The sequence below is a fragment of the Bos taurus genome, chromosome 20 (genome assembly GCF_002263795.3).
Source record: "Bos taurus isolate L1 Dominette 01449 registration number 42190680 breed Hereford chromosome 20, ARS-UCD2.0, whole genome shotgun sequence".
Taxonomy (NCBI): Eukaryota; Metazoa; Chordata; class Mammalia; order Artiodactyla; family Bovidae; genus Bos; species Bos taurus.
The window spans coordinates 14,755,930-14,767,966 of NC_037347.1; the positions used below are offsets into that span (position 1 = coordinate 14,755,930).

The 12,037-nt window shown below is 34.9% G+C and overlaps 1 protein-coding gene across 2 annotated transcripts in view; it reads left to right on the forward strand.

Moving 5' to 3' along the window:
- SREK1IP1 (SREK1 interacting protein 1) overlaps window positions 1–11,987 on the forward strand; it is a 41,318-nt gene extending 29,331 nt beyond the window's left edge. The window contains exons 4-5 of one of the 2 annotated variants that reach the window (NM_001206619.1): window positions 3,553–3,625; window positions 5,838–8,225. In NM_001206619.1, the coding sequence (NP_001193548.1) occupies window positions 3,553–3,625; window positions 5,838–6,027 (263 nt within the window). In that variant the 3' untranslated portion in view covers window positions 6,028–8,225. Of the gene's footprint in view, window positions 1–3,552; window positions 3,626–5,837 lie in introns of both variants that reach the window. The other variant, XM_005221483.5, reaches the window with a different exon arrangement.
- Window positions 11,988–12,037: the final 50 nt, after the last annotated feature.

Consider the following 12,037-nt stretch of genomic DNA (forward strand, 5'->3'; position numbering starts at 1 on the left):
CATTGCATTAAGCATGTTTATCAATTTGGGGAAAATTGACACCTTTACTATGTTGAGCATTCCAACCCACATAATATGTCTCTATAATTATTTAGATCTTTGATTTCTTTTCTTATCACTGTTTAATTTTCAGCATATAAATCCTACATATTTTATTAGATTTATATCTATAAATATTTCTTTTTTGAAAAATTGTAAATGATGTTTTTTTTCATTGTCTGCATGTCCATTACAAGTATATAGAAATGCAGTTTATTTGTGTATGTTTATCTTTTATCCTTGTTGAACTCACTGATTATTTCTAGGAGTTTTTGGTAGATTCCTTGTAATTTTCTATGTAAACCATCATGTCATCTGCATATCAAAACAGTTTTACTTCTTCCATTTTTATTTGTAAGCCTTTTATTTCCCTTTCTTGACTTATTGTTGTGGCTAGAACTTAGAGTACTATATTGAGAAAGAGCAGTGAAGATGAATTCTTACATGGATTCCAACCCTAGGGGACAGAAATATTCAGACCTTAGCAGTTAGCTGTCAGTTTTTTTGTAGCCACTCTTTATCAAGTTGAGGAAGTGTCCCTCCATTCCTATTTTGAAAGAATTTTTATCATGAATGGGTGTCAGATTTTGCCATATGCATTTTCTGTATCAGTTGATAGGATCCTACAGTTTTTCTTTAACCTGTTAATACAGTTCAGTTCAGTCGCTCAGCCATTTCTGACTCTTTGCGACCCCATGAATTGCAGCACGCCAGGCCTCCCTATCCATCACCAGCTCCTGGAGTTCACCCAAACTCATGTGCATTGAGTTGGTGATGCCATCCAGCCATCTCATCCTCTGTCATCCCCTTCTCCTCCTGCCCCCAGTCCCTGTCAGCATCAGGGTCTTTTCCATTGAGTCAGCTCTTCGCATGAGGGGGCCAAAGTATTGGAGTTTCAGCTTCAGCATCAGTCCTTCCAATGAACACCCAGAACTGGTCTCCTTTAGGATGGACTGGTTGGATCTCCTTGCAGTCCAAGGGACTTGTAAGATTCTTCTCCAACACTACAGTTTAAAAGCATCAATTCTTTGGTGCTCAGCTTTCTTCACAGTCCAACTCTCAACATCCATACATGACCACTGGAAAAACCATAGCCTTGGCTAGACGGACCTTTGTTGGCAAAGTAATATCTCTGCTTTTTAATATGCTATCTAGGTTGGTCATAACTTTCCTTCCAAGGAATAAGCGTCTTTTAATTTCATGGCTGAAATCACCATCTGCAGTGATTTTGGAGCCCAGAAAAATAAAGTCTGACACTGTTTCCACTGTTTCCCCATCTATTTCCCATGAAGTTATGGGACCAGATGCCATGATCTTCGTTTTCTGAATGTTGAGCTTTAAGCCAACTTTTTCACTCTCCACTTTCACTTTCATCAAGAGACTTTTTAGTTCCTCTTCACTTTCTGCCATAAGGGTTGTGTCATCTGCATATCTGAAGTTATTGATATTTCTCCTGGCAATCTTGATTCCAGCTTGTGCTTCTTCCAGTCCAGCGTTTCTCATGATGTACTCTGCATAGAAGTTAAATAAGCAGGGTGACAATATACAGCCTTGACATACTCCTTTTCCTATTTGGAACCAGTTTGTTGTTTCATGTCCAGTTCTAACTGTTGCTTCCTGACCTACATACAGGTTTCTCAAGAGGCAGGTCAAATGGTCTGGTATTCCCATCTCTTTCAGAATTAAGATAGTCGATTACATTAATTGATTTTTGAATATTTAGTCAGCCTAGCATACCTTGAATAAGTGACATTTTGTCATGGTGTATAATTTTTTAAAAATATTAAATACTGAATTCTCTTTGCTAATGTTTTGTTAACAGTTATCTGCATCCATGTTCATGAGAGATGTTAGTCTTTTTTTCTAATTTTGTACTATTTTAATATGATTTTGGTATCAGAGTAACATTAGCTTCATAGAATATTGAGAAGGGTTTCATTCTCTTCTGTTTGTTAGATAAGATTATATAAAATTTGTATTAACCCTTTAAATGTTTGGTATCACAGCCTCACAAGGGAGGAAGTCTGTGTTCTCCACTCAGTCTTTGATGATGTGGGTGGTACCACATTTTTTTCTGTGGTGTTTGGCTGGAGAATGGCAATTATTATCTAAAAACTTCTTGTCACTATGCTGTCTCTTTTCTGGTCCTTTGACTAGAAAGAGCAGATTCTTGTTGGGGCATTTTTGTCTCCACCTGTTGACATTGCCAGGTTGCCAGATCTTAAGGCTGTACTGTATAAAGTAAAAAGATATTTCAGGGAACTCAGTACTGGGTTGTTTTCTAGATTATACGAGAACCCTAGCTAGTGTCTGCCTTTTCACCTTTCAGAGTCTTCTTAATGCTTGTTTTTGTTATGTCTGGGATGTGTAGTTATACTTAATGAGAGGAATAGGAAAAATATGTCTACTTCATCTTCCTAGAAGCAATTCAACTGATTTTTTTCAAAGGTGAAAAGGCAATTCTATGTAGAAAAAGTCTTTTCAGCAAATAGTGCTAGAATAAATGAATATTTTTAAAAGTGTTAAGTGAAATAAGTAAGTGAAAAATATTATATATGTTACATTTTTCAGATGAGAAAAAACTTGAGACTTACACGTAACTTTATTTGTATATGTGAATGTATGTTTATATTTAGTTATGTATAGAGAAAGCCTAGAAGAATACACACCAAATTGTGTATTTGAAAATCAAGCTAGAGAATAGTGTGTATTCTCTCCTTCCTAGATACTGACAACATAAATATTAATTGTTATTGTCCCATTACCCTAGGATTTCGTGATCCTAATTTTGCTTGAAAAGGAAAATTTTTTTAAGTTATACATGATTGTGTTGTTTCATTTCATAAGGCCTGAAATAGTACCCACCAAACTTTCAACCTAGATTAGGTATTAGAAATGAAATACTTTTTAGTTTTTAGTTTTTAGTAAATATACGTAGTTGATTTGAAATTTGTATTAAAGGTAGGTATAGTGTTTTTATTAGATTTTTAATGAGTAAAAATAATCAAGAAAGGGGGCATTGTTACAAGAAAAGTGCAGATCCTGACCAGTGAAATTCACCAACCAACAACCAAATTTTTAAATGTATAAAATATTAATATCATATATTAATGGATATATATGGAATCTAGAAAAATGGTGCGGATGAACCTATTTACAGGGCAACAGTAGACACAGATGTGGAGAACAGACATGGGCACACAGGGAAGAGGAGAGCATGGGGCGAACTGGAAGATTGAAATTGCCGAATGTGCACTGCCACGTGTAAAACAGATAGCCGATGGGAAGCTGTGGCACAGTGCAGGGTGCTCAGCCTCGGTGTTCTGTGTGGCCTCAGTGGGGAGGGTGGGATGAGGGTGGTGAGAGGAAGGCGATGTGTGTGTACATACAGCTAATTCACTTTGTTGTACCACACTGTAAAGCAGCTGTACTCCAATTTTTAAAAAAAAATGCTTACATACCACAATAATATATGAACTGATGGTGACCTGATTCTTTCCCCTCAACACACAGGAATTAATGAAGAAGAGGAAAAGAAAAAAGCAAAAAGCAAAGAGAAAATCAAGTTGAAAAAAAAAAGGAAGAGGTATTTTTTAAACTTTTTTTTTTTAAACAGGACTGAATATAGGATGGATTAAAAAATTTTATTTTTCATATCACAGTCTTGTTAATTTAATATTAAAGAGAATTCGGTTGTTTCAGTAAAATAACAAAATCCTTCATGTCAGGATTCAAAAATAGAGTCAGCACTCAAATACCTTAAATTTTCTTTTTTGGAGCAAATTAAGATATAAATAAATAACAGCCACACTGCTTCTTTTATGTATTCTATTTGTGTTCTAGAATTTTTAAATTATGGAACATTAGTCAAGTTTTAATTTGGACATATGTTGAAATTCTTCACATACACATTTTGTCCTCATATATATGAAGTTGGGGCTTAAATATCAGTATTCTCAGAATATCATTAATTAATGAAATTAATTAATTGATTAATTGGATTTGTGTACCTATTTGTCATGCAAAAAATTCCTTCAGGTCTTCAGAATTCTCAACTACCTATGATTTTTTTTTTACTGTCAACTCTTTTGACAGCAACTGGTTAAAGAAATTGATCCAAAGACTTAAGAGGCAACTTCTTCCTTGGTTTATGAGTGCACTTTCATTTATACCAGAATAAGCATGTACATATAGGCACTATTTAAGGTATTTAGCAGGTAGTAATATCTAGCTTGGACCTTAGTTCTCTGACAGAGTAGGTTCTGCATGTCAGGTGTTGTCTCTGTAGTTTTTGTGGAGCATGAAATATATAAACTCTGACACCTCGGCTAGTATACATATTGGAAGTTAACTCACTTTCAGGTGTTGAGAGTTAAATAACAATGTTTGTAAGAACTAATAAAGGAAGGTAGAGCTCAATGTATCACGTAGTCTGATTAGTGTATTGTTTTGTTATTTGCACTACTACAACATAATGGATTCCTTGTAGGAAAAGTGAGATTTTCTATTTTCTTCCAAATTTTCATATACTGATTTTAGAGTAACATATTATTTACCTTGGGCTTCACAGACCTCATTCAGACACAGCCCAGAATTACAAGAACTTTTTTAAGTACAGTTTTAGCAAAGATAATGCCACTTAATGTAGTTGCTATGCTAAAGTTTAACCTTCTGCCTTAAAAAAGAGAATCCAAGACCAAAAAGGCAAAGAAAACAGTATAGGCAGAGAAGCAGCTCTGGTCAGAACATAGAGGTCAAGAAGTTCTTGAAAACAGGAAAGCAGACAAGAGTTGAGAAAAACAGAACTGAAGAGAGTGCAAGAGAATACATGAGAAACTAGGCTCAGGAGAGAGCCAGAGTCTGAGAGGGTAAACAAGGAAAAGGAAGGAACACACTGTTCCAGAAACCCAGGAGACTCAGGGCCCCTGATCAAGGGAGGCAGTCAAGGAATCCGCACAGCGAGTCTCTGTACAGACACAACCTGTGGTCTCCTGGGTTTCCTTTTCCTTCTCCTGTGTGTCTGTCAGATTTTCTTAGTTTGAGTTTTAACTTCCCATGTTTAGATCACTCATCTAACTCTGGGATACCTTTTTTATTATAAATTAACTCAGTTTCTGTTTTGTTCTACTTATTTGGGGTTTGGGTAAATCATTCTCATTTATTTAGATTATACATTTAAAAGTATCCTTTTGTAACTACTGAAAATTATTATGGAATGCAACTGTTCATCTGTATCACTCTGTATATAAAAGAATCAAGTACTTTAACTTGAAAAATAAAAAAGAAATAACAGAAGTGCTTTTATTTTGCCGATTTTCAGCTTTCATACATTTATATGGAGGTACAATTATAGCTCTTTTTATATTTTTGCATTCTTTGTGGCTCTTTTAAGAGAATAAACCAACAAGTTATTGTATATACAGTGAATTGTGTATATACTGAGAGTGTATAAAATGCCACTTTCTTTGCCTTATAAGAAAGACTTTGAAGGGTAAACTGAGGTACACAGGATGAGAAACTGAAAATCACAGAAAAATTATTTCATCCTTGCTGAATTTAAAACTCATAACTGGAATTGAGCAGAATAGAGATATTTATTTTGCTAGTTTCTCTGGCTAAGTGGCAAAAATTCTGATTACAGTATTTTAAGAGCATACAGATGTAAAAGGCACATTTCATTTGAGTTTCTTTATACTCTCACCTTGTTCCAAGAAGGATTCAAAGCAGTCTGGATTCCATTTAAATGCACCCATCAGCCATAAATACAGTTATCAGTCAGTATGTATTATTACCCGTAGGTCTTATTCATCTAGTTCCACTGAAGAGGACACTTCAAAACAAAAGAAGCAAAAATACCAGAAGAAAGAAAAGAAAAAGGAGAAAAAGAGTAAGTCGAAAAAGGGGAAGCATCACAAAAAGGACAAAAAGAAGAGAAAAAAGGAAAAGCATTCCTCTGCCCCTAACAGTTCTGAAATATCCAAAAAGTAACTGAGACTGGCCTGAGCTATTAAATTTAAAAATTTACTTTTGAAAATTATTTGACATTCTTTGAAATTTTCCATATAATTATGCTTTGCAATAAATCACAGCCATTTCCATATAGACATTTTTTCATATATAGGACCATTATTGTCTGACAATATTTTAATGTGCTATAATTATAGAGTATTGAATCAGTCTTATTACTTGATAGCCATGCCCCAAGTATGGATATCTGTGCAACAAAACTCATCATTTTTGGTATTCCTTTCTGTGTTAATGTTATTACTTCATAAGCTGATTGTAAATTGCTTTACTACAGTCAACACAGGCAATCTACCTAGCAATAAATGAATATTGCTGGATTAAGTGTCCATCTTCCAGTGATAAAGTGAGGTAGGCTTGATGCTGAAAATTTTAAAAGCTTTATATCCTGTGATAATATATTACTATTAAGATAATGAAATTCTTCACTTAGTTTTTTTTTTTTTTTTTGGATGTCATAGGAGATGAAGCTGCTCTATTGGTCTTGACTAGAACTTTTTAAATGAATGGTGTCAGCAGGAATATGATAATGAAAATATTTATAACAAAATTTCACTGTTTTCTGAGATGCAGAGTTTTTAGTACCTGCCTCCTTCGTTTTTGTAACAAAATATTTCTTCCTTGTTTAAAAAGACAAGTCTAGTTCAACCTATTTGTAAGTCTGGTAGAGATGATGCTGTGTTGGGCAGGATTTTTAGGACAGACTCCTGGGTTGTTTTACAAATGTGCCATATTGGCATGTCTTAAAGAGATACCTCAAACACAGAGTTTTTTTATTTAGAAGGACAACAGCTAAATCTTCATTAGAACTGATTTTTATTGTATTCAGTATATAAATTTTATGAAGCTTGTTTCTATGAGTAATGTGGAAATTTTTTATAAATGTGAACATATATATTTATTTGTCTGAAATAATTTGTAGTTTTGAAGCAGGTTTCCATTGACTTTATGATTTCATAATATGACCAGTTTGGGGTGTTTCTCTTACTTCAGTCATAAATCTCAGGAGCAGTGACAAAAATTTAGGATTAAGAATTTTATTCTGTACTTTTTAAAATTTAAGAGCCAGGGAGTTACATCATGAAAGCCTTTATATAGTAATGAAAATTTTGTATGAGTCAGCATTGTCAGACACATAGTAGTAGGTATAAATGTTTCTATATTTTTTTTAATTTCACAATGATCAGTGCTACTTACTTGGCTAAATACTCCAATATCCCTTACGTCCTATAAGTTAAATACTTTTCATTGTAGCAGCATTGAAAATCAGCTAGTTATCATGGCATAGCACCAAAGATTGCCGAGTACCTCACTGTGGGTGCAGTTACAAATTCTTAGCCTACATACGTAGCTATAGGTGTATTCATAATGATGAAATCAGGTAACCTCCCAGCCTGGAAAGGTGTGCTGATCCTCCCTTCACCCAGCAGCCCTAGCCTGCATGACCTCAGTAAGACTGGGAGAGCTTCATAGCTCCTCTGAGCAGTGCTCACCAGGCGCAGACTCTAGGGAAGCCAAGTCCATATCCCTGTTCTAGCATTGCAGCCATGGATGCTGTCACACTTGTAGCTTTTCTATAACCCAGCTTAGTCCGGTGGCCTCCTTTAAAAGACCTCCACTTGTTTAAATGTGTTAGTCAGTTATTTGGAGAGAAACACAGAGCTGTTAGATTTTTAAGAGTTTCTTTTGCCTTTGCTGTAGTTTATTTTTAAAAACAGTACTTTATGAAAATACAGTCCTTTGGTTATCAGGATAAAAAAAGTAAAAAAAAAAATTCCAATTTTAAAAAGATGATTAGAAAGTGCTACATGCAAATAGATGGTCTCATTGTATTGAGTATGTAATGTGGTTAAAAGTGATTATTGTAGTGACACAGAGTTAATCCAGTTATTTGTAAGTTTTATTTTAGTTAATTGTAGAGACAATAAATTGGCTTGTCAGGTTTGTTTTTTGAATGGTGGTATACTCAGTGGCTCAGGAGAGTTGTATAAAATTCAGCCTTCATTAACTACTAGAGTTTGCAAATTAAAAGATTTTAATGTTGTGTAATTTTTTTACTCCCAGAAAAAAATCTTGGAATAGTTCTTGATTAAATTTCCAATAGTATGAGAATAGTGTATGAAAGATCTCACCTGAATAAAATACATTTGTTTTTACTAAAATAATTTCTACTAAAGTGATCTTGTTATTGTTATTAAGATTGGATGAAAATCTCACTAATATATTGTAGGAGTAAATTAGTGACATTTCCTCTCAGGCAATATGTAGCATAAGGAAAACTGAACTTGGTAGTAAAAAACCCCAAAATCCTAGTTATTCTGACTACCTATGTGACCTTCAACAAAGTCATTTACCTTCCCTGGGCTTTGATGTCTTTCATCTATAAAATACTGTACCAAATTATCTCTGAGATCCCTTGTAATCCTTAATATATATGATTATCAATGTTTTAGTAAAATTTAAATAATATTATTTTAGAAATTATATTCATTTAGGAATATGAGTTATTATATTCATTTAGAAATGGCTGCAGATAAGCAGGTAGCATTCTGTAATGGTAAAGGTTGAATTTATCAATATAGCTGTTAAACACATGTCACTTCTCAAAGCAGATAATTGACATTTGGTTCACATCCTTACCACTCAGTGCATGTCATTTTCACTAGATGCAGACAATTTAGTTTTAGATTTAGTTTTAGATTTGTATATGTAACCCAATTGTCTGAACACTTTGAGACTATTGCTTTTGAGCTGATGGACCTACACCCTACCCAGTTCCCTGTTTCTTTTCTCCATATTATCTGTTGGCTAAAACCTCTCAGAGAGATCCCCAGTTTGTCACAGAATACATATCTGTTTACATCTTTGGTTCTTTGAGGCTAAAACATCAGTAAGTAAAACAACTGTGTGTATCTGTATTTATGAGCCTCTCAAATTACATGCCTTAGGTTACCTTCAACTAGATTGATGAGTTATCATTAATAGTCTAGATAAATGCCATTGAGTCCTTTCTTCAGTAAACATTTATTGAGAACTTAGCATGGCAAACACTATGTTAAATAACCAGGGATACAGAGATTAATAAGACACATTTGCTTCCCTGAAAGGAATTCCAAGTTTAGTTGGTAGGGGAATCAGCAAACTCATCATTAGGTATTAACTGCAGTAATTGGAAGACTTCAAGGAGTACCTAAGAGTCTGGAGAAGCCTAGAAAAAGTAATGCCTGAAGTACATTTTGATTGAGGATGAGAGTGGGAGTTAGAGCAATTCCTGACAGAATGAGTACTGTGAACAAAGCCCACAGTGGACAAGGCTGGGGTGTGTGTGTCAAGAATTACAAGCCTTTTATAGGATAGGAGTGGTAAGAATCAAGACCGCCATTCTAGGTTCTTAGGTACAAGAGAAAGAGGTTTTATGCTCCATGTTTGGGAGCTTGGACTTTATCTGTAAGCAAGAGACCCCACCAGAGAGTTTTAAGAAAAGAAATCCTACGGTCCCTAGGGTGCAAAGAGTCAGACACAACTTAGTGACTGAAGAGCGAACAAGGAAAGAAGTGACTTTTATTGAGGTTTGATTCCATCCATTTCATAATCCAATTCACAGTTTTTAAAGGATGAACTTGCTTTCATCAGAAGCCCACATAAAGAATAATTTGAAATTTTGATTTTCTGTTATTTGGTGTCTTAGTCTAGGCCCACTTTTCTTTCTAAGTTCTGATTATTTCTAAAAGCTACAGTAACTTAAGTTTTCTGAAAAGCTATTGTCTTCTTTATCAGACCCATCCCCAGAATTCATGCGTATGTACATAATTTGGAATGCTTTGCTTTTAGTTTTATTTTAGGTTATTTTTGACTGACAGAATATATTCTGTCATAATGTTAGTATTTTTGGTCAAAATAAATCATTTAAAATATATTTTTCAATGTACAGACTATCATAATTCAGTAAGCCTTCTTTCAATATTTTGTCTCAGTATTGTGAATATTATGAAGCACAGCTGCTTCAGAGTCACAGTGTCACGCATAGTTGGTCCACTCGGTGAGCCGTGTTGCTCTCCCTCAGGGTCTCTGGCTCAGCAGGGAGTGCTCCACGGACTCCAGCTGATACGAGTGCTGAGACTTGATTTTTCCTAGGCAGTTGGCATCCAAGAATAGTAGGGATTTTTTATGCCCCCTAAATGATACTTTCACTTGCAAAGCCCAGGGTCTTCAGACCTCATTTGTCTCCTCCTAATTCCTCCAAAATTTTGCAGAGTGCCAGAGAATTGGGTTGCCTCCCTGAGAGCACCACCAATGATGCATGCCCAACCCCAGCGTGCCTTTCCGAAAGGTTGGGAAGAGTCTGGGGAATCAGGAGAATTTTGATGGCCCTGCCCGTCTCTTTAAGTTTCCTGCTTATTCTTTATGGCCTCTGCTCTTGGTCTTAAGCGACAAAAGTAGACTAACCAGTGCCTTTACTTTCTCTACTGAGATTTTCACCTGAGGCAACATCTAATTAGTAATATAACTATTATTAACTGTGTATCAAGATAGCCAATTGTCTGGGATTTTTTTTTTTTTATCAAAGCTGGATCTGAGATCAAGAACTACCCACAAACGCTTTATGTGCTTTCTCAAAAAATAAATGAAAATTCTTTGCTTTTATAACCACATAAAATGTCATTTTTGTAGTGGAAATGTTTCAACTTTCAGACTTCACAAACACTCTAAGCAATTTTAATATTTAAACATTGGCAAAACTGTGTTCCTTTTGAGTTGGAAATGCAACACAGGCAGTAGGATGTTGCAATAATGACCTGGAATTACGCTGTCAACTTAGCCACATGTGGCTGCTGAAATGTAGATAAATTAAATGAAAAAGTATTTCTTCAGTTGCACTAGCCACATTTCAAGTGCCCGGTGGCCACATATGGCTGGTGGCTACCTTGCCAGACAAGACAGATACAGAAGGAACATTTCCATCATCACATAAAAACCTCTAGTGGACAGTGCTAGAATTCCCAGCTCTTGGTAGAAATTTGGACAGGCTGATGATCAAAAGTTTGTAACCCTGAGCTTTGCATGCCAGAGAGGAATAAAGCATTCCTTACCCGCCCCCTACCCTAACAGATCAGAGTGTATTTGGCACATCTTGAAAGGCTAGTCTTCCAACTACAGAAACTTTGTACAACACAGTGGATATGTTTAGCAGGGCCAGCTTAAAATTAATTCTTTTTTTTCCTATTGAATTCCATTATAGGACCAGGTCTCCATTCTTATAATAGAAATCATATTTATGAATAAAAAATCTTTTAAAGCAGGTTTAATTTGCAGAAACTGTAGTTTTGTTTCTAGATGTCTAAATGGTATTACTGCAGTAGACTTAGGCGGGACCAGAGAAGTAATTTGTTTGCTTTATAACTTTAATTCTAGAAATTCCTTAGGAACTTTATCAGTGAAGGATTTTTGTTATGATTATCCCTTGGTATACAGAAAATATTTATCATGCAGATTATACATGATATATTTTGTTATCGAATGTTAGTTTTTATAAAGGCAATAATACATTGTGTGCTCAGCAAATCCTCTAAAAAAGGCATGGGTTGATTTCTAAGAGACTTAAGAACATGCCACTTCTCGTTCATAAGGCCACCTCTCTGAGATTTAGCTTATCCAGTACCATCTCTTATAAAAATAACTGCTTCCAAGAATGAGAAACTTGTGAAATGCTGGTAATGTGACATAAACTTCTCATTGTTCCTCACTGACATAGGTGTGCTAATCTGTGTTACTGATAAATTCTATAATTTCTCCTGAAATGTTAGCATAATTTCATGTAATGTAGAAACACATTAATTAGCAAATAAAAGTAAACTTACTCACATGGAAATCTATTGGAAACCTAGTGGATATTTAATAAATGAACTGAATGATCAAAACTGCAACTGTGTCTGGCTTTGTGTGTGGCAAATTTTTAAAAAGTATTATTACAAAC